The sequence below is a fragment of the Dromiciops gliroides genome, chromosome 3 (genome assembly GCF_019393635.1).
Source record: "Dromiciops gliroides isolate mDroGli1 chromosome 3, mDroGli1.pri, whole genome shotgun sequence".
In the NCBI taxonomy this organism is placed as follows: domain Eukaryota; kingdom Metazoa; phylum Chordata; class Mammalia; order Microbiotheria; family Microbiotheriidae; genus Dromiciops; species Dromiciops gliroides.
In genome coordinates, this window is record NC_057863.1 from 656517898 (window position 1) to 656545610 (window position 27713).

General features: G+C 37.8%; 1 protein-coding gene across 2 annotated transcripts in view; it reads left to right on the forward strand.

Moving 5' to 3' along the window:
- Positions 1-6670: 6670 nt before the first annotated feature.
- Positions 6671-27713, forward strand: part of LOC122748522 (sulfotransferase 2A1-like) — a 63627-nt gene continuing 42584 nt past the window's right edge. The window contains exons 1-2 of one of the 2 annotated variants that reach the window (XM_043994155.1): positions 6671-6803; positions 18113-18207. In XM_043994155.1, coding sequence (XP_043850090.1) covers positions 6671-6803; positions 18113-18207 — 228 coding nt within the window. Of the gene's footprint in view, positions 6804-18112; positions 18208-25314; positions 25496-27713 lie in introns of those variants that run through there. The other variant, XM_043994156.1, reaches the window with a different exon arrangement.

Consider the following 27713-nt stretch of genomic DNA (forward strand, 5'->3'; position numbering starts at 1 on the left):
AGGAAGGAAGGGCAATGAAGGGGGAGAGGACAGTAAAAAGTAAAACACTTTCAAGGAGGGATAGGGTGAAAGAAGATAGAAAATTGAGTAAATATAAAGTGGATGGAATAAGATGGAGGGTAAGACAGTTAACAATAGTAACTGAGAAAGAAATGATGAGCAGGATGATATCAGAAGGATGTATGCAAAATGCAAACTATCAAGAGAGATAGAGCTGATGGTATCTGAATACAGATTGAAGTATAATTTTATTTACATGAATTGATGCTGACTGAGAGGAGCAGAACCAGGAGAACATTGTATACAGTTGCAGCAACATTGTGTGATGAACAATGGCAATAAACTTGGCTCTTTTTAGCAATACAATGGTCCTAAACAATTTCAAAGAACTTCATAATAGAAAATGTTCTCAACATCCAGAAAAAAGAACTGTGGTTTAGGAATGCAGATTGAACCCAACTGTTTCTACTTTGGGGCTGCTTTTTTTCCTTTTTTTTTTCGAGGTTTTTTTTCCTTGTGCTCTGACTCTTCTTTCACAAGATGACTATTGCAGAAATATGTTTAATGTGATTGCACATATATAACTTCTATTAGATTACTTTCTTTCTTGGGGAAGAGGGAGGGAAGTGTAGGGGGCTAAAATTCTAGCTAGTCTGTCTAAAATATCTAATGAGTGGTTGCCAATAAATTATAAGCTTTAGCAAGAGTTAGACTTTTAAGCATTTATTAAGGAGAATAAGAACTTGGTGAAGAGAGAAAGAGGCCTAGATTCAGCTATCTATCTCAGGAAGCCTGCATTTCTGCTCCACTCTCCACAAGAGTCCTGACGAAAGAGAGAAAATCACCCCTTCTTCATCCCACCAGCCTCCTGTGAAAACTGGAAATGTCTTGTCCACCCCGCCCCCCCAAGCTCCAAGCTAATTGGCTGGTAGCTTTGATAGACAGTACACACGAACAAACATCATTTTTTGATGCCAAGGAACTGACCACATGGTTTGCCCTGAGTCGCCTTCTCCTCATGGCAGAGCTTTCCTACAGTAACTCTCCAGCAGGTGGCATCACTCCAATCGTTGCAGAAGGGAGGATGGGAGATTAACTTGGAACTAAAAATCCTATGAAAACAAATGTTGAAAACTATCCTTATATATAACTGGAAAATAATAAAATACTGAACAAAAAAAGTTAATTAGTTAAAAAAACAAAGTTAGTTAAAAACTTAAAAAAAAAGAAATGAAGTCTTTATTAGAAAGACTGGCTGTAAAACTTGTTTCCCAGCTTTCTGCTACCTTTCTAATTTTGGCTGCATTGCTACTTTTAAAATTTTTAATTTTTCTCAGTTATATCTAAAGATATTTTTTGAGTTTCAAATTTTTCTCCAACCCTCCTTTCCCTCCCCCCTCCCAAGGCCAGCAATTTATTTATTTATCTATTTATTTTTAGTGAAGCAATTGGGGTTAAGTGACTTGCCCAGGGTCACACAGCAAGTAAGTGTTAAGTGTCTGAGGCCAGATTTGAACTCAGGCACTCCTGACTCTAGGGCTGGTGCTCTATCCACTGTGCCACCTAGCTGCCCCCAGCAAGCAATTTGATATAGGTTATACATTACTATAATGTTAAACATATTTCCACATTAATCAGAAGAAAAGAAAAAAATGCAAGAAAAATTTAACATTTTATTGCTTCTGTTTGTACAAAACCTTTTAAATTTAATGTAATCAAAATTGTCCATTTTGCATTTTGTAATATTCTCTATCTCTTGTTTGGTGATAAATCCTTCTTTCTCTCCATAGATCTGAAAGGTAAACTATTCTTTCCTCTAATTTTCCTATGGTACCACCCTTTATGTCTAAATCATGTACTCATTTTGACCTTATTTTGGTATACTGTGTAAGATGTTGGTCTATGCCTAGTTTCTGCCATACTATCTTCCAGTTTTCCCAGCAATTTTTGTCAAATAGTGAGGTTTTTTCCCCAGAAACTGGAGTCTTTGAGTTTATCAAACAGTAGATTACTGCATTTGCTACCACATCTCCTGTGCCTAACCTATCCCATTGATCCACCACTATTTCTTAGCCAGTACCAAATCATCATTAGTCTTTTGACATTTTCTTGGATCATTGTATTGCTGAGAAGAGTGGTCTTCACAGTTGATCATCACACAATGTTGCTGTTAATGTGTACAATGTGTTCCTGCTTAGGAGAACAGAAAGAAAATAAGAAAAAAGTAAAAAAACAGAATGTTTCCATCTGTATTCAGGTTTTTCCCCCACCCTGGAAGTGGATACGATCAAATCCTATTGTGCTATAAAAAATGGCAAGTAGGATGATTAAAAAAAAAAACCTGGGAAGACTTACATGAATTGATGTATAGTGAAGTGAACAGAACCAGAAGAATGTTGTACAGAATAATTGCAATACCATATGAGGAAAAAATCTGAATGACTTACTTATTCTCAGCAATACAATGATCCACAAAAATCACAAAGAAAAAGAATAAATTGAAAATTTTCAATTACATGCCAATTTGGAATGCCAGAAAAGTCAAAGGGAAGATTAATAAAATTGGAAGTAACCATTGAACTGATAAATAAAAGCAGAAGCTGTTTTTTTGGGGGGGAAAGACCAATAAAACAGATAAATCAAATACTAATTTTATTTCTTAAAAAGGAAAGGAAAACTATTACCAGTATCAAAATGAGAATGGTGAATTCACCAACAAGGAAATTTAAATTAAAGCAATTATTAGGTGCTGTTTTGCCCAAATAAATTCCCAAAAATCAAAAAGATCAATATTTATAAAAAATAAATTGCTTAGATTAACAAAAGTGGAAATAGAATGCTTAAATAACCCCATTTTAGGGAAAGAAATTGAGGTTGACTTCTTGGTGCCAAGATGGTGGAGTGAGGAAGGAATCCTCTGAAGCTCTCTCAAATTTCTTCTCCAAACCAATAGAAAACTACCTCAGAATTGTTCCAAGAGCATAGAAGTAGCCTGGCAGCCCAGCAGAAAAGGTCTGTCTTACCTGCTTGGGAGCCAGGTGGGGTCCAGGAGCAGTAGCAGCAGCAGCAGCAGCAGCAGCAGCAGCAGCAGCAGCAGCAGATAGGCTTACAGCAGTGACTTGCAACAAGATCCTAAGCCTCAAGCAATCCACCAGTGAGAGTCCACTGCCCTGCAAATCAGCAGTCCCCTAAGCAAGTGAGAAGACTGGGCAGCACAGCAAGGACCCTCACCAGCCACCCCATCCCCAGTACAAAAAATGTAAATTGGTCTCAGGTCCAAGAAAAAATTGGGAAAATAAATGAGAGTAATGCAAGTGAATCATGAAAAAAGTGTCCATAGTATGGGAAAAGATAGACAAAAAGATCCATAGTTCTTTTTCTGGATGTGGAGAGCATTTTCCATCATAAGTCCTTTGGCATTGTCTTGGATCATTGTATTGATGAGAAGAGCTAAACAGTATCCCACAAGTTGTTGAAACTGTGTACAATATTCTCTTGGTTCTACTCATTAAACTCAGCATCAATTCATGTGTGTCATTCCAGGTTTTTCTGAAATCTGCCTGCTTATCATTTCTTATAACACAATAGTATTATTCCATTATATTCATATACCACAACTTATTTATCCATTCCACAATTGATGGACATCCCCTCAATTTCTAATTCTTTCCCATCACAAAAGAGCAAGGATAAATATTTTGTATATGTAGGTGCTTTTCCCATTTTTATAATCTCTTTGGGATATATACCTAGTACTGGTATTGCTGGGTCAAATGGTATGCACAATTTTATAGTGTTTTGGTAATGATTCCAAATTATTCTCCAAAATGGTTGTATCAGTTCACAACTCCACCAACAATGCATTAGTATTCCAATTTTCCCACATCTTCTCCAACATATATCATTTTATTTTTTGTCATATTAGCTAATAGGATAGGTATGAGATGGTACCTCAGAGTAGTTTTAATTCACATTTCTCTATTGAGTAGTGATTGAGAACACATTTTCATATGGCTGTAACTAGTTTTAATTTCTTCATCTGAAAGCTACCTGTTCATATCATTTGACCATTTTTCAATCGAGAAATTACGTCTTCTTATATACTGGATTTAGTTCTCTACATATTTTAGAAATGAGGCCTTTATAAGAAACACTGACTATAAATTCTTTCCCAGATTTCCTTCTATTCTTGGTTGCATTGGTTTTCCTTAGAGTTTTCATTTTTGGATCTCTTTCAGGAGGTGATTGGTGGATTCTTTCAATTTCTATTTTGCCTTCTGATTCTAGAATATCAGGGCAATTTCCCCTGACAATCTCTTGGAAGATGATGTCTAGGCTCTTTTTGATCATGGCTTTCAGGTAGTCCAATAATTTTCAAATTATCTTTCCTTGATCTATTTTCCAGGTCACTTGTTTTTCCAATGGGATATTTCACACTGCATTCTATTTTTTCACTCTTTTGGTTTTGCTTTATTGGTTTTTGATTTCTCATAAAGTCATTAGTTTCCATTTGCTCAATCCTAATTTTTAGGGAATTATTTTCTTTAGAGAGCTTCTGTACCTCCTTTTCCATTTAGCCAATTTGGGTTTTCAAGGCATTCTTTTCTTCATTAGTTTTTTGTACCTCTTTTACCATTTGGTCTAGTCTGTTTTTTAAAGGTGTTATTTTCTTCAGTATTTTTTTTTTATGTCTTCTTTACCAAACTGTTAACTTTTTTTTCATGATTTTTCTTGCATCGCTCTCATTTCTCTTTCCATTCTTTCCTCTACCTCTCTTACTTTATTTTCAAAATCCTTTTTGAGTATTTCTCTGGTCTGAGACCAATTATATTTTTCTTGAAGGTTTTGGATTTAGGAGCTTTAGCTTTGTTATCTTCTTCTGAGAGTGTATTTTGATCTTCCTAGTCATAAGTCAGCATTTTTTCCTGTTTGCTCATTTTCCCAGCCTATTTCTTGACTTGTAACTCTTTGTTAAAGTGGCCCACTGCTTCTAGGGTGGAGAGTTCACTGTCCCAAGCTTCAAGGGGTTTGTGCATCTGTTTTCAGAGATACTTCTAGGGATTTGTAAATTTTTGGTTCTTCCAAAGTATTATGATTTATGGAGAAGTATGTTTACTACTCTCCTGGCCTGTGCTCTGGTCTGCAACTAACAACAGGCCTGCTTTTCTGCCCTGGAACCATGAACTGAGTCCCACTCCACTGTGGCCACAAGCTCCAGTGTACTTGTTCTCCTCCCCTTCCTGGAACCACCACCCAAGACCGTGACCTGGATGGGAGTATGGGCAAAACAATAGACTCCTGCCTCAGTGCTAGCAAAGAGATCCCTATAATCTCCTTCTGGCCGATTGTTTGACCCCCTTACAATCTGTGGACTAAGAGTTCAAGAAACACTTGCTGCTGCTGATTCAGAGGCTCCCAAGGCCTGTTCTTGGTTTGCTGGGGCTGGGACACTGGTTTAACCTTTTCTCAACTGTGCCCCACTCTCACCCTGGTGAAATTCCTGCTTACCTTCTAAGTTGTCTTTGGCTGCAAAATGATTTTACTTTGTCTTTTTGTGGGTTCTGGTACTCCAGGAATGGTCTTATGGCATTGTTTGAAGGGATTTGGAGAGGTCTTGGGAACTTGGCAAGTCATTGCCTTTCCTCTGCCATCTTGGTTCCACCCAGTTGTATTGGTTTTGTTTGTACAAAAACTTAGTAATTTAATGTAATAAAAATGATCCATTTTGCATTTCATAATGTTCTCTATCTCACCTGTGATCATAAATTCTTCTCCTATTCATAGATCTGAAACATAAGCCATTCCCTCCTTTCCTAATTTGCCTATGGTATCACCCTTTATGTTTAGATTACCCATTTTGACTTTACTTTGGTATATGGTGTAAGATGTTGGTCTATGCTTACTTGCTGCCATACTATTTTCCAGTTTTCCCAGAAGTTTTTGTTGGACTCATTGGGTTCATCAAACAGCAAATTACTATAGTAATTTACTGCTGTGTTTTGTGTACTTAACCTCTTCTGCTGATCCACAATTTCTTAGCCAGTATCCATTATCCAATAGTTTTGATGTTACCCACTTTATAGTATAGTTCTAGATCTGGCATAGCTAGGCCACCTTCCTTTGCATTTTTTTCACTAATTCCTTAATATCCTTGACCTTTTGTTATTCCAGATGAATTTTGTTATTATTTTTTCTAGCTCTATGAAATAATTTTTGGTAGTTTCATTGGTATGGCACTGAATAAGTAAATTAATTTAGGTAGAATTGTCATTGTTATTATATTAGTTCGTCCTATCCAGGAGTAATTGAACCATCTCATTGGTTTCTCTACATTTTGAAGGATGAAGTTATTTCTATAAAAAAATCAAGGAGTTCTTGGAGTAATTTGTTTATGTACTTTCCTTTGTTTATTACTCCCTTGGAAAATTTCCTAGGGATTCAAAGTTCATGGTTCTTTCGCTGCTTGTACAAACTTGGTTCTGGATCCAGTATAATGAGAAGTCATGCTTTCTACCCTGTGTATTCAGTACTGGTTGGATGAAGACAGGTTGTTTCCAAGGGTTATCAGAGAGTGGACCACCCTTGACAAGGAACTGAGGACAGAAGTACCAAGAGGCAAGATTCACCTGAAAGTCTGAAGAAGAAAGCTCAAACTTCAGACTACAAAGAGATGTCATCTGAATGCATGAAGTCCAAGGAAGACTTAGTTCCCTTATCTTACACAATAGCAGAACTCAAATCTTGTCAGGATGAGTTTGTGGTAAAGAATAATGATGTCGTTGTAGTGAGCTACACCAAGTCAGGTAAAAAACAAGGATGGGTGCAAGGGGAGGTGTTTGGGGAGAAAAGTCCATAATGACTGTCCTGCAGTGTTAACCTAGGTGGCAGGAAGTCAGAGTTGAAAGAAATCTAGGAAATTGTTCTAAGTGATCATTTTTTTTTCCCACAAGAGACCCATTAAAGTAGAAGTAAATGAATGTCAAAGGAGTAGAAGAGATATACAATGTAACAAGTATTCATTAATCCCTGGTCATATTCCAGGCACTGTAGAAGGTAGAACAATTTTAGTGAAACTTGGGAAGACTTGTGCAATATGATGCAAGGTGAAGTGAATAGAACCAGGAGAGTAGTTTATGCAATTTTAAACCATTATAAGATGAAACAGCTTTGAAGGACTCTGTGCAATGCAGTAGCCAACCATGATCCAAGAGAATCAATTATAAACTAGGCTATCTACCTCCTCTCAGAAGTGATGGACTAACAATGAAGAATGAGATTCATTTTGGGGCATGAACTATGTAAGAATTTGTTTTGTGTAATTATGTATACATGATATAAGGGATTTAAAAACTTTTCAGTGAAGGTTGAGGAAGTTTAAGGGAAAAAATAAATGCTTATTAATTTAAAATATGAAAGTTTTGAAAAGACAGATATAAATTAATTGGTGAGTTTTTCCATGAAAATATATCCATCACTTCACAAAAATCCCTATTTCCCTCTTCATTGGATTTGTTCCCCTTTTTGTCTTCAGAATGAAATTCATGAGCATATGTCATTTCTTCTGGGTTTATTTCCTTTGAAATATTTTGACTCCGTGGGATCAATTCTATATCTCTTACCTCCGAATATTTTGAAATATTCTGCCAAATCTAAAGGACCTGTCAACTTCTCCACAAGTCTGCTTTGTTATTCTTTCAGTTTGCCAAACAGCTATTTCCCCATACCTGATCAGGGGATCAGCAACTGCTACTATTCTTTTCTTCTTCTGCCACTTGGAGAATTACTTGAGATGCTCTGTGGCTCTCCAATAATAATACTGAGAAGACAAGAACTTTATTTTCCCACAGAGCATTTAGTTCATTCTCCACAATGGGGCTTAAATTTATTGTCTTTCTCTTTTCTTATCTCCCTCCTCTTTTTGTCCCAGTTTTTTCACATTCCCTTCAACATTTAGCATTTTCTTTTTCTATTTTATGAATCTGATATGTGTGATGTGGTATCTCAGAGCTTTTTTTTTTTTTTAAGTGAGGTAATTGGGGTTAAGTGACTTGCCCAGGGTCACACAGCCAGTAAGTGTTAAGTGTCTGAGGCCAGATTTGAACTCAGGTACTCCTGACTCCAGGGCTGGTGCTCTATCCACTGCACCCTAGCTGCCCCTCAGAGCTGTTTTAATTTACATTGCTCTTATCTATAGTGATTTAGGACATTTTTACTATCACTATTTATATCTTTGATTTCATCTTCTAAAAACTGTCTTCCTATCTTTTGACCATTTATTAATTGAGAAATGGCTCTTATATCTATAGATTTGACTCAGTTCTCTATATATTTAAGAAATGAAGTTTTTACCAAAGAAATTTGATATATTTTGTCACACTTCTGATTACTAAGTATTTCCCTCCATTCTATTTTACTCCTGTTTATCCTATACTCTCCTTTCACCCTGCCTCATCTCAAAAGTTTTTTGCTTCTGATTTTTACCTCCCCTAATATGTCTTCCATTCTCTCAGCCTCTTTTTCTTTTATTTCTTCTCCTCCTATTTTCCTGTAGAGTAAGGGTAAGATATATTTCTATACCAAACTGAGTGTGCATGTCATCCCTTCTTTCAATGGATTCTAATGAGAGTAATGTTCAAGAACTCCCACCACTATCTTCCCTATCTTCCCTTCTATTATAAAAGCACTTTCATGACTCTTTCATATCAGGTAATTTACCCCAGTCTACCTCTCCTTCCCCTCATCCCAATGTATTCCTTTTTCTCACTCCTCAATTTAATTTTTTTTAGATAATTGTCCATCATATTTAATTCACACCCATGCCCTCTGTCTATGTATATTCCTGCTAACTGCCCTAATAATGATAAGGATTTTTGCAATTACAAATATTCTCTTTCTATGTAGTAATCAAAATAGTTTAACTGTATCATATCCCTTATGATTTTTCTTCCTTGTTTAGCTTTTTAAGACTTCACTTGAATCTTGTATTTGAACATCAAATTTGCTATTCATTTCTGTTTTTTTCATCAGGAATGCTTAAAGTCCTCAATTTCATAAAATGTTCTTTTTTCCCCTGAATGATTATAATCAGTTTTTTGAGGGTGATTCTTCGGGATAATCCTAGTTCGTTTGCCATATAAAATGTCATATTCCAAGTCCTCTGATAATTTAATGTAGAAACTATTTAATCTCATGTTATCCTGACTATGGATCCATGATACTTGAAATGTTTCTTTCTGATTGTTTGTAATATTTTCCTCTTGACCTAGGAGTTCTGGAATTTAGTTAAATATTCCTAGGAGTTTTCATTTTTGGATCTTTTTCAGGAGGGAATTGGTGGATTCTTTCCATTTTTATTTTGCCCTCTGGCTCTAGAATATCAGGGTAATTTTCCTTGATAATTTATTGAAAAATGGTGTTCAGACTTCTTTTTTAAAATCATTGTTTTCAGGTAGCCCAATAATTCTTAAATTGTCTCTCCTGTGTCTATGTTCCAAGTCAGCTATTTTTCCAATGAGATATTTCACATTTTCTTCTATTTTTCATTCTTTCGATTTTGTTTTGTTGGGTTTTTTTTTTTTTGATGTCCCATGAAGTCATTAGCTTCCATTTGCCCATATCTAATTTTTAGGGAATTCTTTTCTTTAGTGAGCTTTTGTATTTTGTTTTCCATTTGGCCAAGTCTACTTTTTAAGGAGTTCTATTTAGTGAATTTTTGTATCTTTTTCCATTTGGACCATTCTGCTTTTCAAGGCATTCTTCTCTTCATTGGATTTTTGATTCTCTTTTACCAGTTGGCCTATCATCTTTATTAAGTTGTTATTTTCTTCAGTATTTTTTTCTGCCTCCTTTACAAAGATGTTGTATTTTTCATGATTTTCTTGTATCACTCTAATTTCCTTTCTCAATTTTTCTTCTACTTCTCTTACTTAATTTTTTAGAATTATTAACTGTGTTTATTTTGTGGGTCTCTTCTCAGAATGTTTTTAAGTGCCTAACACACAATGCATAAAATTACAAAGCAATCTAATTATATTGAAACACAATTATCCAAATATTAAGCAAGAGTGCTCATGAAACCCTAACATAAGAAATCCTGCTGTAGAGAGTCCAAGTCTAGGAAATAGCCTACCCATCTGCAGGGAGGTAGGAACAGACAGAATGAGATGAAAATTAATAATCTGGTTTGGTTGGAACTTGAGAGTCCATGAAGGGGAGGGAATAGTTCTTTTTTCTTTTTTCTTTTTTTTGAATATAATTTTATTTTCCAAAATATATGTCAAAACAAAATTTTAACATGAATTTTTAAAAAACTTTGTGTTCCAACTTCTCTTCCCCACTCCATTCCCACCCCCCACCCACAAAAACTCAAGCAATTCAAAATAAATTATACATGAGTAGTCATGGAAAAATTCCCATATTAGCTAGTTGTGAGAGAAAACAGTCAAAAAACCCCAAAACTTCAGATTAAGGAATTGTCAAAGAGGAAATGAAAAAAAAATGTTTAATATGTTTCCATCTGTTTTCAGATACTATTAGTTCTTTCTCTGAAGATGGGCTGCAATCTTCATAAGTCTTTCAGGGTTCTATTGGATCATTGCCTTGCTGAAAATAACCACATGCTTCCCAGCAGATCATCCCCCACTATTGCTGTTATTTTGTATACAGTACATTTCACTCTGCTTCAGTTCATGTAGGTCTTTCCAGGTTTTTTTATAGTATTCTGTTCATCATAACCTTTATATAGTACCTTAAGCTTGACAGAGAATTTTCTTCATAAAAGCCCAGCAAAGTAGGTACCATACATTTTGCCATTGTAGTCAATCGTCATAACTATTTCCCTCCATCCCACTTCCTTCCCATGACATTTACTCTATCTTCTTTTTACCTATTCCTCCTCAGAGGTGTTTTACTTCTGACTATCCTCTCCCTCATTCTGTACTCACTTTTTTCACCCTTCCTTCCTTATCCTCTTCCCCTCCTATTTACCTGCAGGGTTAAATAGATTGCTCCTCCCAATTGGGTATGAAAGCTATTCCCTCCATGAGCCCACTTCAATGAGATCAGGGTGCCTGAGCTAATTCTGTGTTCTAAATTTTTCTTCCTCCCTCCCTCCTCAACCCTCCCTATGATATCCAACAATTCAATATGTCATACTGGTGCAGTAATGCAGAACATCTTCATCTTCTTTGAAAGTGTTTTGCTTTTTACTGCTCTCTCCCCCAATCTGCCCTTTCCTCCTTCCCTTCTCCTCACCCCCTTTTCTCCCCACCCCAGGGCAAAAATATATTACTATACCTACTTGAGTATGTATGTTAGTCCTTCTTTGAGCCAATTCTAATGATATTAAGGTTCACTCACTCCCCAACTCCTTCCCCCTCTTCTACTCTCCTCCATAAGCTTTCTTCTTGTTTCCTTCATGTGAACTACCTCTCCCCAGACTATCTCTCCCCTTCTCCCTCCCCCAGTTTATTCCTCCTACACCTCAACCCTATTTTAATGATGTCATCATGGATGTTAGGTGGCACAGTGGACAAAGCACCAGCCCTGGACACAGGAGGCCCCAAGCCCAAATCCAGCCCCAGACATAAGACACCCCACCCTCTCTGCCCTACAAAGAACAAAACATAAATGCTTTACAGATATCACCCCTTCATATTCAATTCAGCCTTGTATTCTGTGAATTTCTTACTGAGATAGTTCTTATGATTTCAAAGTATTATCTTCCCATGTAGAGGATGTAAACAGTTTGATCCTTTAATATCCCTCATGATGTCTTTTTCCTATTTACCTTTTTATGCTTCTCCAGGATTTTGTATTTGAAAGTCAAATTTTCTATTCAGTTCAGGTCTTTTCATCACAAATGCTTGAAAGACCTCTTTCTCATTGAAATCCCATTTTTGCCTCTGAAAAATTATACTCAGCTTTGCTGGGTATGTGATTTTTGGCTGAAGTCCCAGTTCCTTTGCCCTCTGGAATATCATATTCCATGCCCTCCGGTCCTTTAATGTAGAAGCTGCTAGATCTTGCTTTATCCTTATTGGAGCTCCACAGTATTTGAATTCCTTTTTTCTAGCTGCTTGCAGTATTTTCTCCTTGACCTGGGGGTTCTGGAATTTGGCTATAATATTCCTGGAGGTTTTCCTTTTGGAGTCTCTTTCAGGATGTGATGGGTGGATTCTTTCAATTTTTATTTTAGCTTCTGCTTCTAGAATATCAGGGCAATCTTCCCTCTCAATCTCTTGGAGTGTCTAAGATTTTTTTTTGGTCATGGTTTTCAGGTAGTCCAATGATTTTCAAATTATCTCTCCTAGATTTATTTTCTAGGTCAGCTGTTTTTCCAAGGAGATATTTCACATTGCCCTCTATTTTTTCATTCAATTGGATTTGCTTTACTGTGTCTTGGTTTCTCATAAGGTCACTAGCTTCCATTTGTTCAATCCTAATTCTTAGACAGTTATTTTCATCAGACAGTTTTTTAATCTCCTTTTCCATTTGGCTTTTCAAACTGTTGACTTTTTTCTCATGACTCTCCTGCATCGCTCTCATTTCCCTTTCCATTCTTTCCTCCTTTTCTTTACATCTTCTTTCTATTTCTCCTACTTTCTCTTCAAAGTTCCTTTTGAGAGTTTCCATGGCCTGAGACCAGTTCATATTTTTCTTGGAAGCTTTAGATGTTGGAACTTTGACCCTGTTATTATCTTCTTCTTCTGAGGTTGTATTGTGGTCTACCTTACCACCAAAGAAGTTTTCGATGGTCTTCTGCTTTCTCTGCCTACTCATCCTGGCTTGCTATTTCTTGGCTTTTAACTCCTTTTTAAAGTGTGGCACAGCTTCCAGGACACACTGTTCAAGCTACAGCATGGCCCAGGGGATGGTTGGGCTTCTTCTCAGCCTGCCTGGCCTCACTTTCATTTGATTTTAAACTCTCCACTGGGGGGTGGGGGGGGCTGCTTCTTGGTTCCACTCCTATTCTCAGTTTCAGAGGGTTCCAGGTGTTTTTGGGTTGAGGTGGGGCAGGCTTTAATCTCACCTGGCCTGTTCTCAGGTCCGCAGATAACCTCAGGCCTACTTTACTAAGCAACCAACCAGGAAAGCTTTCTGTGGTGTGGTTCTCAGCTTCCAATGAGACTGCTCCCCTGCTCCCCTTCCCCACCTGGGTCTCCTGCCACTCAGGATTTCTTCCTGGTTACCCGCTGGGGTGGCACAGTTGAATCCTTCCCCCCAGTCCACTGGTACCTCTGCACTTACCCCTTCCCCCCAGGCCAGCCATTCAGTCCCACCACGCACTCAGTTCCAGAAGATGCCGGTGCTGCAGCTGATTCAGAGGCACTGGGGCAAATTCCTCTGGTGGGTGTCTGGTGTGTCAGCCCAATTGCAGGGTTAGGCTTTATTTGTGGCCCAGCACAGCCCCCTGAAATCTATCTATAGCTGGAGAAAACTCTCAGCCCGTATTTTTGTGTGTTTCTCTGCCCCAAGGGTTCTTTTATTGCTATTTTTGGGGTGATTGTATCAGGAGCCCTGTGGGTTTAATGTCTTTCCTCCACCATCTTGGCTCTGCCTCCCTTACTTAATTTTTATTTATTTTTTTTTAGTGAGGCAATGGGGGTTAAGTGACTTGCCCAGGGTCACACAGCTAGTAAGTGTTAAGTGTCTGAGGCCGCATTTGAACTCAGGTCCTCCTGACTCCAGGGCCAGTGCTCTATCCACTGTGCCACCTAGCTGCCCCCCTTACTTAATTTCAAAAATCCTTTTTGAGTTCTTTCATGGCCTGAAATCAATTCATATTTTTCTTTGAGATGTTTGATGTAGCAGTTTTTATTTTGTTACCTTCTTCTGAGTTTATATTTTGATCTTCCCTGTCACCACCTGCCCATTTTTCCAGCCTATTTCTTAACTATTTACTCTATGCTAAAGTGAGACTCTGTTTCTGGAGTGGAGGGTCCACTGTCCCAAGCTTCAGGTTTTTTGTGAAGATGTTTTCAGAGATAATTTTGGGAACATGCAACTTTATAGTTCTTGAGGGGATTATGATCTAGGCAGAGGTGTGTTTGTTACTCTTGTGGTCTATGCTCTGGCCTGGTCAGCTTCATCCTTAACTGAAAAATCATAGCCTCAAACATTTAGAACTGAAAAGTTTCTTAGAGTTCAAAGGGTCAATTTATCTAATTTTACCAAAAAGAGAAGTATGGTTCATAGGAGGTAAGACTAGTGGATCAGACAGGTTGAGGTAATTGACCATCCCAGTTGGGGAGAGAGAGAGTGTTCAGTACCAGAGAAATAATGAAATGTACACCATTTCAGCAGGGCTTAGGAAAGGAACATGGGCATGGGAAACGGAGACAGAGGTAGTAGATTTCATAGTGGAGGAGACTAGTAATGTTCAGAAAAAAGGGCATTAAGCAAGCAGTTCACAATAGGCAAGTTGGCTTTCTTTCCAAATGGGGAATGGTCTGGCTAGTCTATAATAATCCTAATTTCCACTTCAGAAAAATTATATCATGCAGAATCCTAGAGATGTGGTTGTTTCTCTTTATCATTTCCTCCAAGAGGGAACAATGTTAAAGACTAAAGGAAGCTTTTCCCAGATGCTTGAGACTTTCTGTCAAGGAAATGGTAAGTGGACAACTTACAACTGGTAAGAGCATGGAAGCAACTGCAAGACAAGCCCCGTTTTGTAGATGAGTAAACTAAGAGGTTAACCTCTCCCTCTTTAAGTTTTTATAAGTGCCTTTGTATGTATTCCCTCTGTGTGATCATCACACTCTATCTCAAACACATTACAGCCACAACCTCGCCTAAACAGCCAGCCATAGCCCAAAGCACTTAGAGCTGAAAAGTTTCTTAGAGTTCAAAGACTCAATTTATCTAATTTTACCTAAAGAAAATGTGGTCCACAGAAGGGAAGGGACTTAGAAACACATAACCTCAGTGCTGCAGACCCTCGAGATCATCAAATACAATGCACTCATTTTTTAAATGGAGAAACTATGGTCTAGAGAGAGGAAGAGATTTACCAAGCTTGACAAGCATTTATAAAGTGCTTACTATGTGCTAAGCAATGGAAATACTAAGAAAGGGAAAAATAAGCTATGATTCCAAAAATCTTACAATCCAGTGGGGGCGATAACATGCAAACAGCTATGTACAAACAAGGTATAGACAAGATAAATGGGAGATGATCAGACAGAAGTCACTAACACCTCAAGGAAGATGAGGAAAGGCTTCTTGTAGAAGGTGGTATTTTAACTGGGACCTGATGCAAGCCAGAAAGTCCAGGAGGAAGGGATGAAAAGGGAAAGAATTCCAAGCCTTGTGGACAGAGTCTGAAAATTCATGAAATAGGGTTATGGAGGGTCTCGTTTGAGGAACAGCAAAAGGGCCAGTGTCACTGGATCACAGAGTATGTTGATGGGAGTAAGCAGTAAAGAAACTGGGATGGCAAGAAAGGTCTAGGTGATGAATCCAAACAGAGGATTTTATATTTATATCCTAGAGGAAACCATAAGGACAATTGGAGTTGAATGGGGGTATTGTTGTATGGGGTGATGGGTTGTGGAAAACCTGGCCTGATCAGACTTGTACTTTAGAAAGACCCATTTGAAAACTTTTAAATGTTTATTGACTTACAAAAATACCTAAGTAGTATAGCAGAACTGCAAAGTCAGTCCCATGTCTCATAACTCTTAAATCTAGGGCTCTTTCTCCTAATGCATTGCAAACTTCAAATCCTAAACATTGTGAGAAATAATAAGTTTTTGTGTGTATTTTTCAATCTTAATGTATTTTGTTTCCAGTTACATGTAAAGATAGTTTTCAACATTTGTTTTTATAATATTTTGAGTTCCAAACTTTTCTCCCTGCCTCCCTTCCCTCCACCTTCCCCAAGACAGCAAGCAATCGGATATAGGTTATATATGTACAATCACATTAAACATATTTCTGGCATTAGAATAAAAGGGAAAAAAATAGAAATAGTAAGGTTCAATCTGCATTCAGATTCCACAGTTCTTTTTTTCTGGTTGTGGAGAGCATTTTCCATAATAAGTCCTTTGGAATTGACCTGGACCATTGTGTTGCTGAGAGGAGCTAAGTCTATCACAGTTGATCATCTCACAATGTTGCTGTTACTGTATATAATGTTCTCCTGGTTCTGCTCACTTCACTCAACATCAGTCCACTTAAGTCTTTCTAGGTTTTTCTGAAATCTGTCTGCTCATCATTTTTTATAGCACAACAGTATTCCATTACATCCATATACCACAACTTGATCAGCCATTCCCCAATTAAAGGGCATCCCCTCAATTTCCAATTCTCTGCCACTAGAAAGAGAACTGCTAGAAATATTTTTGTACATGTGGGTCCTTTTCCCTTTTTTATGATCTCTTTGGAATACAGACCTAGTAGTGGTATAACTCATTCAAAGGGTATATACAATCCCATAGCCCTTTGGGCATAGTTTCAAATTGTTCTCCAGAATGGTTGGACCAGTTCACAACTCCATCAATAATGCATTAATGTTCAAATTTTTCCCACAGCTTCTCCAACATTTATTAATTTCCTTTTTTGTCATATTAGCCAATCTGATAGGTGTGAGGTGGTACCTCAGAGTCATTTTAATTTGCATTTCTCTAATCAATAGTGATTTAGAGCATTTTTTCATATGGCAATAGCTTTGATTTCTTCATCTGAAAACTGCCTATTCATATCCTTTGAGAATTTCTTAATTGGGGAATGACTTGCATTCTTATAAATTTGATTTATAAGAATATATTTTATATTCTAAAATATATACCTATATATTTTATTTTTTTATTCCCCTATATATTTTAGAAATGAGACCTTTATCAGAAACACTGTCTATAAAAAATTGTTTCCCAGATTTCTGCTTTCCTTCTAATCTTGGCTGCATTGCTTCTGTGTTTACAAAAACTTTTTAATTTTTTGTAATCAAAATGATCCATTTTGCATTTCATAATATTTTCTATCTCTTGTTTGGTCATAAATTCTTCTCCTCTCCATAGATCTGAGAGGTAAACTATTCCTTTCTCTCCTAATTTGCTTAGTTAGAAATAACTCTTAACAATTAATATCTTGGGGAACCCAGAGATCTCTCCTTCTTTCTTTGTCCTTTCTTCCCTCCACTCAAAGGCAAGGTCTCCTTGAGAGAGTTCATCAAATTTCTTCATCTGGGTCAGGCCCAACTCAAGCTCACTAGGAAACTTAGGTAGAGACAGATCCATATATCTAGCTAGCCAAAGGTTTCTCCATCGAGGGTGGAGGTCACTGGGGTGGGGCATTGAAGAGGAGGACATTCTTTGAATTGATAGCCAAGGCTGGATATAATCCCTCTGTGCAAGGGTCAATTCTTGGCCCCATTTACAACCTATAGTTTCAAGGGTACATAACTTCTGTATCCCATCCCCATGGGGTCATTGGTCTAAGAGAGAGAGCCATAGACCTCATACTACCAACTATATTAATGAAATTATTAAATTATTCAGATACTGTGTCTCTTATTTTTAATCATCACACCATCCTCTAAATATCACAAGCCCCCTCCTCCAGGAACTTTCAGAACTTTCAATCTTTCCCTTAAGTAGAAGGTATCATTTTCACCTATGATCTTCCACATTATCACTTCTATGTTTCTCATGTAATTCCTGAGATTTTTTCCTTATACTTCATTTACATATCTCATCACTCAGCCCAGCCCCTATCTCCAATTCAGAACCATCAAGGTAGGGATTTGCTTAATTTTCCTTGCATTCTCCCAAATTTAATATGCCATATGAATGTCTACTGTAGTCACGCATATGCTATTTATTACCTCTACAACCTTGGACCAATCATTTCACCTCTCTTGGACTCAGTGTCCTAATCTGTAAGATGAAGTTTTGTTATATGGCCTCAAAGTTCCTCTCAATTCTAGAGATATGTTTTCAACTTTGTATTTCCACACAAAAATCTGACAAGTGTCAGTTTTAGGCAGGACCTTGTGTTAGAGTAGTCCCTGAGTCAGTATTTGGTGAATGAAAAAAATGAAGTATTATTGAATGGATAAATAAAGGAATGTGTAAGATCAATTGGCTTCACCTTTCTTCTTCCTCTGCAGTGCCTTGTGGATCCTGGTTTGACCACATCTGTGGCTGGCTACCCTTGAGAGGGAGTGAAAACTTCCTAATCTTGACCTATGAAGAACTTCTGCAAGTAAATGCTCAAACTTCCTTCTCCTTCTCCTCATCTTTATCTTTGCTTCTCTTCACCGTCATCTTTTTTTCTTCTACTCTTCCCTTCAATTTGTCTGTTCAATATCCTTAGCCCCTGCTAACTGTGTAATTTCCCTAACTTACCACTCTCGGGGGAGCCATTGCATGACTGTGCTGCTTTAGTTGATATGGCTGAGAAACCCCGTGATGATCTTTTTGCTACACCTTTAAAAGTGGAGAACACATTTGAAATCCCTTCTGATATTCCTGAGTTCCTATGGGCTTCCTCCTCTACTGACATAGGCCTCCTTAAATCTGCTGTACCTATTATCATTAAGACCAAGCTAAGTAATCCATCTCTAACTAAAGCTTAGAGGCTTCTTTCACTTACTGGTCTGGGAGATATATAAGGGAAAGGTTAAAGGGGAGTTAAAGCTCTTGTATCCAATTTTAAATCTCACAGTTTCTCACTGTATAATTTAAGATTTGTAATATAGTCAATTTGTAAGTGCTCAAAGGGTGTATATGCTAGAGGGTATCTTCCATAAGCTTTGGCCTTAAAAGTGTGCTGATTATAAGATTGACATGTGGAGCAGCCCGAGCAGATTTGAGATGCTGTGTTAGTCACACCTGGTGCTATCCAGGTTCTCTTAATAGAGTCTACAATGCCTTTCATGCTTATCCTACCTTTTTACACATCTCATTTATTTCATGTATCTATGACTTTGAAAACACAAGAGCAGAGGAAATTTTTGGTATTGTAAATACTGCCTTGGTTTCCCATATGTTCAATGAATTGGAAGGGGGGCGTAAAATGATTTTCATTTTAACTACAACTTCATAAACATAAAATACTTTAAAAAGAAACATAATAAATGTATAGACTAATGAGAAGCAGAAATATTATACTTAATTTTTAAAAATTCATTCTAGAGTAAGACTTACAGAAATACAATCACCTAGATAATACAATTCAATAGCTTTCTCACTAACAATCAACTGATAAAAGAGAAGAGAAGATATAGTCAATTGTTTTCAGATTTAGTAGAACCTATTCATTCAGGGCTTCTCTCAAAGAAAGACCCTCCTGTGGTTGAACAATTCTCCTACAAAGTACATTTCTTAGCTGTTGGTAGCTTCTACTCTAGAAGCCAAAAATTGCCACTTACCTCTGTTTGAGCTTTTAGTCATTGTTGCAGGTAAGGCCATTCAGTCTTACCATCATTTCTGATCATTAAAAACCTCTTTCTGATTCTCCTAGACACCTTTGGTCTTATTTATACTTCTTTTCCTTTCTGGACCTGCTCATCTTTCATATTTTCTTTCTTTTGTCCATCTTTTTTTCTCACTTGTCTTTGAAATTGTTTTCTTTCTTTCTTTTTCTTTCTTTGTTTCTTCCTTCCTTCCTTTCTTTTTTTTTTCTTTCTTTCTCCATTCTTCCTTCTTTTTTTTTTTGTGGGGCAATGAGGGTTAAGTGACTTGCCCAGGGTCACACAGCTAGTAAGTGTCAAGTGTTTGAGGCTGGATTTGAACTCAGGTCCTCCTGAATCCAGGGCCGGTACTTTATCCACTGTGCCACCTAGCTTCCCCCTCCTCCTTCTTTTCTGAAGTCCTTTTATTCAACCATAATGTCCTATCATAACATCTATCCCTATGCATCACTCCTATTAAATCTATTTTCCCTCTTTCCAAGTAATTTTTTTCTCTATCTTTCCATGGCCCTTTATTGCATTTAATTTTTATTGCATCATGATGATCTGAAAAGGATGCATTTACTATTTCTGCCTTTCTGCATTTGACTGTGAGGGTTTTATGCATGAATAGTCAATTTTTCTGTATGTGCCATGCATGTTTGAGAAAAATGTATATTCTTTTCTATCCCCATTCAGTTTTCTCCAGAGGTCTATCACATTTAATTTTTCTAAAATTCTATTCACCTCCTTAACTTCTTTCTTATTAACTTTGTGGTGAGATTTATTTAGCTATAAGAGGGGGAGGTTGAGGTCACTCACTAATATAGTTCTGATTTCTATTTCCTCCTGTAACTCATCTAACTTCTCTAATTTGGATGCTATACTACTTGGTACATACATATTTATTACTTCGTTGTCTATGTTACCTTTTAGCAAGATGTAGTTTCCTTCCTTATCTCTTTTAATCAGGTCTATTTTTGCTTTTACTTTGTCTGAAATGAGGATTGCTTGCCCTGTTTACTTCAGCTGAAGCATAATATATTCTGTGTGTATCTCTCTGTTTCAAATGTGTTTCTTGTAAACAACATATTGTAGGATTCTGTTTTTTTAATCCACTCTGCTATTTGCTTCCATTTTATAGAAGAGTTCATCCCATTCACATTCATATTCATGATTACTAACTATATTTCCATGCATCCTATTTTTTCACTTATTTGTACTTTTCTTCTTTCTTTTTCCCCTGTCCCTTGTCACTAGTGTTTTGTTTCTGGCCACTTCAGTCTACTCTCCCTTCTATCAGCCCCACCTCCCTTTTGTCCTTTCCCATTTCCCCTCCTAGTTTTGCCCTCCCTTCTATCAGTCCCACTTCCTTTTTGTACTTTCCCCTTTCTCCTCCTAGTTTTACCACCCCCCCTTTTATCAACACTCCACTCTTTTCTTTCCCCTTTCCCCTTTTACTTCCCTATCGGGTAAGATAAAATTCTTTACCCAATTGCGTGTGTATTTTATTCCCTCTTTGAACTGAATCAGATGAGAGTAAGGTGAAAACAATTCTTACCCCTCCTTTCTTTCCCTTTATTGTAATAGGTCTTTTGCACCTCTTCAGGTGATGTGATTTACCCCATTCTGCCTTCCCTTTCCTCTTCTCCCAGTATAATCCTTTTCATTACCCCTTAAGTAGTTTTTTAAATATCACATCAGAATCAATTTATCTCCACACCTCCTGTCTGTGTGTACTCCTATCTGTCTTAATAAAGATACAGTTCTCAAGAGTTACAAGTATCTTCTTCCTATATAGGGATACTAACATTTTAACTTTATTGAGTAATATATTTTTTCTTCCTTTTTACCTTTTCATGCATTTCTTGAGTCTTGTATTTGTAGACTAAATTTTCTGTTCAGTTCTGGGCTTTTCGTTAGGAAAGTTTTAAAGTTCCTATTTCATTGAATGCCCATCTTTTCCCCTGAAAAATAATGATTAATTTTTTTGGGTAGTACATTCTTGGTTTTTTATTTATTTGTTTGTTTGTTTATTTTATTAGTGAGGCAATTGGGGTTAAGTGACTTGCCCAGGGTCACACAGCTAGTAAGTGTTAAGTGTCTGAGGCCGGATTTGAACTCAGGTACTCCTGACTCCAGGGCCAGTGCTCTATCCACTGTGCCACCTAGCCGCTCCACATTTTTGGTTTTAATCCCAGTTCCTTTGCCCTCTGAAATGTCATATTCCAAGCCCTCCAATCCTTTAATGTTGAAGCTGCCTGGTCCTGTGTAATTCTGATTGTTCTTCCTTGATATTTAAATTGTTTCTTTCTGGCTGCTTGCAGTATTTTCTCCTTTACTTGATAGTTCTGGAATTTAGCTATGATATTTCTTGGAGTTTTCCTTTCAGGGTCTCTTTCAGGAGGTGTTCAGTGGATTCTTTCAATGACTAATTTTTCCTCTGGTTGTAAGACATTAGGGCAGTTCTACTTGATAATGTCCTAAAATATGCTGTCTAGGCTCTTTTTTTGATCATGGTCCTCAGATAGTCTGATTATTCTTATATTGTCCTTCCTGGATCTATTTTCCAGGTCTGTTGTTATTCTGAAATGGTATTTTATGTTTTCTTCTACTTTTATATTCTTTTGATTCTGCTTTACTTCTTCCTGTTGTCTCATAGAGCCATTACCATCTGCTCAATTCTGATTCTTAGGGAATTTTTCTCCTTTTCCAATTTTCCTATCACATTTTTAAGGCATTTTTCTTTTTTGAAGCTATTGTCTTTCTCTTGCATAACTCTCATTTCTTTTCCCAATTTTTCTTCCACCTCTCTTATTTGGTTTATAAAATCCTTTTTGAGCTCTTCCAGGAGTGCTTTTTAGTCTCAAGACCAATTCTTCCCCTTTAGGGCTTCACATGTAGGAGTTTTATCATTGTTGTCTTCCTCTGAGTTGTTTTGTTTTTGTTTTTGTTTTTTTGGAGGGCAGTGAGGGTTAAGTGACTTGCCCAGTGTTACACAGCTAGTAAGTGTCAAGTGTCTGAGGCTGGATTTGAACTCAGGTCCTCCTGAATCCAGGGCCAGTGCTTTATCCACTGTGCCACCTAGATGCCCCCTTCCTCTGAGTTTATGTTTTGATCCTCCCTGTCACCATAGTAACTGTCAAAAGTGAGAGTTCTTTTTTTTGTTTCTTATTCATATTTTTATTTTAGCCTCTTTCATGCCTTTTAAGGTTGAGTTCTGCTCCTGCTGTACAGCATGCATTGTCTGGAGCTTCTTTTGCTGGGGGCTGGGGCCTGAGTCATGAGCTTTCTGTTCTGAGGCATCAGCAGCTTGCAGTTTCTCACTGCACTGGAATGGCCCAGCTTAGCTGCGCCTGTTGGATAGCTGATATTTGGGCTTGCAAATTGCCTTCTGCATTGGGATTGGAGGCCTCACAACTGGCCTGCTGTGCCACTAGCTTGCTGGGCTGGACTGAGGGTTCTCAGCTGCTGATCTATGCTGGGACTAAGAGCTGGCTTGCCCAGACACCCTCTGTACTGAAACAGATGTTTCTTCAATATCTTCTAGGTTATCTTAAGCCAGAAGATTCTTTCATTCCATTTTTTTTTTTTGCAGGTCTTGCAGTTCCAGAATTTGTTGAGAGGCTTAAATGAACAGTTTTTCTGAGGGAAATTTGAGAGAGTTCAGGCAGCTTCCTGGTTCCACTCTGCCATCTTGGCTCTGCCTCCAGAACTATCTATTTTCCCTCTTTGCAGTGACCTTAAATCTTTATAACCATAAGAACTCTCTCAGGTCATTATTATTGTTCTACTCCTCCCTATCTTGAATGTATCCTTAAGGAGTTGCATTAGATTGTCCTCTACCCTCAAATCCCATTAACCCTTGTCCTGTTGTCACTTGAATGTTGCCAAACACAAACCCTAATTCTTTCCTATCATTTGCCTCCTGTGGTATCTAATCTCAACTAATCTCTCAGTACAGCAAGACAATTCCTTTATTGCTTCCTAATTAATTCTTTATGGCACTTGTCAGAGTGAGTTCTCTCCTCAAACTTCCTACATCGCTAATCCCTTACTCTCTCAGCAAGAGATTTCACATTATACTTTACTTGAAAAGTACAAGCCATTTGCCATGAACTCTCAGTTTTCCTCACTTTTATACCTCAAAAATCCCTTGATATCATCCCCCCTTTACTTTAATCTCAGATTAAAAAGTGGCATTTCTTCTTACCATGTACTACCTAGCTTGTGCCCTTGGTCTCATCCACTTTAGTGTATAAGCTCTCTCTCCCTACCTACTGATTCATTCTTTGCTTCTTAACCTTCACCAGTCACTTAACCCTTTTTGCCTCAGTTTCCTCAAGTGCAAAATAAATTGATGAAGAAAATAGAAAACCACTCCAGTATTTTGTTAAGAAAAACCCAGATGGGATCATGAAGAGTCAAACACAGCAAATGCCTAAACAACCAACAATGCTTCCCACAAACTCAACATTAGCCATAAAAATGACTTGATGCTACCATTAAATTATTGAAATTTGTGCTGTGTAAGTTTGAGTGACCCCATTCTGCCCAATCTTGCTTGCCTTCTGGAGTATGTAGCAACTAACACATCCAAAAGGGAAGCCAGTTCCTTTTTAATGCCATTGCTTCATCTCTAATCTCATTCTTCTATAATGTGTAAATGGGGGAGGGGGAGCTATGATTTAGCTAGTCCATTCATTTCAAGAAAAGGACACCTTATCAAAATTGTCTTTCCCTGATTTTGAAATTGATCTTGCAGGGCAGGAGGGGGTGATTGTTAGTTTTAAAATTCAGCACTCAGAAGTTCAAGGCTCTTGCCTTGATGTGCTAAATAAATAAGTTTTCTCTGAGTTTGCTTCATCATCATCATTATTTTTTTTGGTGGGTCAATGAGGGTTAAGTGACTTGCTCAGGATCATACAGCGAGTTGTGTCAAGTGTCTGAGGCTGGATTTGAAATCAGGTTCTCCTGAACCAGGGCCAGTTCTCTATCCACTGTGCCACCTAGCTGCCCCAGTTTGCTTAATTATTCAGGGTCAGTTAGTCCTGAACTCTGATTTTCTTCTCACATTCTCAAATGTCATCCTATAAGGTCGTCTCTGTATCACAGTCAGGCTTCTAGAGAAAGTTGTCTAATCTTGCTTCTTCCTTTCCTTCTACCATCATGCACAATGACTTCTTGTAATCAGACCCTTCTTGATCTCCCCAGTGGCTATTCTCCCTTCAAAATTATTTTTCATTTTTTATATAATTTGTACATTAAAATATATACAAAATGCCATACTGGTGTCTCTCAGCATGTAAGTTCCTGATATCAAGAACTGATTCTTCTTTTTTCATTGTATTCCCAGTGCTGAACCCAACAGGTTCTTAATCAATGCTTGGTGATTGATTAGCTACTTTTCTTTCTTTCCTCCATCTCTTCTTAGCTCTTCTCTACTTTCCTTCCACTTAAGCTCTTTCTCCTTTTGCTTTCTTTTCCCTCAGCCTTCCATTTCAATAGCCCCTCCATCTCTTCCTCTTATTTCTTTACTCCTTTTCTTCCAATTCTACTTCTTATTGTTTTTGTTTTTCCTCTCCTATTCCCTTCTAACATCTTCCTGGGTTCTTCCTCCTTTCTCCCTTTCCCTGTTCTTATTCCTATCAGTCATCTTATCCCCTGAAACCTTTATTTATTTATTTTTTGCAGGGCAATGAGGGTTAAGTGACATGCCCATGGTCACACAGCTAGTAAGTGTCAAGTGTCTGAGGCTGGATTTGAACTCAGGTCCTCCTGAATCCAGGGCTGGTGCTTTATCCACTGCACCACCTAGCTGCCCCCCGCCCCCGAATCCTTTTCACCTTGACTCCTCATTGTTACTAGTTGGATTTTTCCATCAATTCTTTCTCTTATATTGTGGAACCTTTCCACAGAATCTTCAGGGAAATGTGGAGAAGATTTGTAACTTTTTGGAAACAAATCTGACAGAGGAGGAAATAAACTAAGTGACAAAGAATGCTTCCTTCTCTGTCATGAAAGACAACAAAATGTCCAACTATTCAATCATACCTGATTATTTGAAGATTTATGGCCTAGGAATTTTAACAAGAAAAGGTAAGAGCACTGGAGATAGAGGGGAAAAATGTCAGGAGTTTTCCTGATGCCATCAAGCCAGAGTTGGTATCCTGAATCCAAAATGATAGGATGAGGGGAAAAGTTATCAAGATGCTTATTATACCTACACCACATATCAGATAGTACAACAATACACCCATGCATGAGAGGCTAGGGAAATCTAGGAAACTATCCTATACTGACTCTTTTAAGGAGACCTATTCTTTTGGGGACCTACATTCCCTAAAAGTCTAATTGGTATTGACCAATATTGACTGATTGAATGTAAGTTTCTGTATCATGGCTGGTGAGAGGCTAAAAATGAAATGGCCTCTGGTCTCATAATTCTATTTCCCTGCAGACCTCTAGTGTACCATCCTCCTTCAGCCTTACCCTGAACTCCTGAGGTGAATCTAGGATTATCTTTCAGCTGGCTTTGCTGGCCCATACCTGTGGAAATATCCTGAAGTCAATCAGAATTTATAATATCCCTAACTGACCTTTTTGCTTAGCCATTATTCTTATCTTGAATTTCCTTACTAATTCATAAACTCTAAATAAATGAGAGACTGTCCTTGTCTTATAATGAAGTGCAGGTGTCTGTATGGTTTTTTGTCATGCTCCAATGACCCAACCACTTGGGTCAATCATTAAGTATTCCTTTGACTAGCACTCTGTTTAACAGAAGATATTCCGAATATTTTATCACTTTATTTTTAGGAGGGTTCTAAGGAATTGAACAAAAGATGCCTGCTCATTTGCCCTTAGCTTCTCCCTGAAAATTATGTGAGCATTCCAGCATTGATCTCCAAATATAGAGTCTTCAGAATGTAGTTGAGGTCACTGAGGTTTTCCATGAAATGTCTAATTCTATTCCTTGGTTCCCTCTACTACTATATTACTTATTTGCACATTCCAATTAAGATCCAAAGGATTCCTCCTTTAGAGGATGGCAACCATGTCCTAAAGACATCTTCCTGTAGCACCTTATCTTTATAAAAGTTCTTATTATTGTTGCCATTTTGATGGTTTACATACTGGGCCCAGCTTTTGTAGCTGCATATGATGCATTTCTCTCTCTCTCTCTCTCTCTCTCTCTCTCTCTCTCTCTCTCTCTCTCTCTCTCTCTCTCTCTCTCTCTCTCTCTTGGCCAGAAGACTATGGATGGCAGACTCCCTCTGGATGCACTGGAAGGGCCCTGGCTAGAAAGATGCCTAATGAGGCTTCATTTTCTCTTCCCATAGAGACCATCCCCAATCCAATTCCATATGCCCACCTTTCTCTTTTTCCTTCCTAACTAGTCACTGAACCCCAATCACTACTCTTGCTAGAGGGAACCCAGAATTCCCACTTCTCTCTAAACACACCCTCCTATCCCATTGTGATGGGTCAGAGTTCCTAAGGCATCCTAAGGCATCCTAAAGACTCCTGGCCCTTGCCATTAGCCCTGTATCTGCACCCTTAGGGCATGGAGGTATTTTTATGTGATTCACTTAAATACATCTGCTGTCTTCCCCAATTGGAGGATGAGATCCTTGAGAAGAATGATCTTCTTCTCTTCATCTCTTATTATTTCTATCTCTAGCAGTTAACATGGTGTTTGGCACATACCAGTTGCTGAATAAATGCTTTTTATCACTCATTTATCCATTCATCTATCCTTAGGTAATACAGATGATCCTCTCTTGAACTTTATGGGCCTTGCCTCATTATCAGTCACACCCCACCAGGAACACCTCCAGTTATGATTCCTGGTCAGCATACCTCAGCATTTTTCAAAACTTTTATTAAAGTTTGTCTTCTTGGGAATGCTAGCCAGAATGTATGTGTTTGAGGTAGCTTACATAACACAGCTAACGTTTCTCCTTTATGGAAGAGAGAATATGAGGTAATGAATGGGTTAAGCCCCAGACTCTGAACTAAGGATACCTAATTTGACATCCCACTCTAAACATTTACTAGCTAGATAACTCTAAACTTGGCACTTAACTACCCTGGGCCTCTGTTTCTTCCTCTCTAAATTAACTGAGCTGGACCTGAGTGATACCTTAAAGATCTAAATCTGTATTCTTGTGGTCTCTGCTTCCCTTTCCCATTCATTACATCCCACCAAGGGTCCTCAGTGTAATATATTGCCCACAAAATATTATCAGCATCAAATTTGAGACATCCTTTATACCAGTAATTCTCAATGCATGTTAAGCCCACTACAGGAACA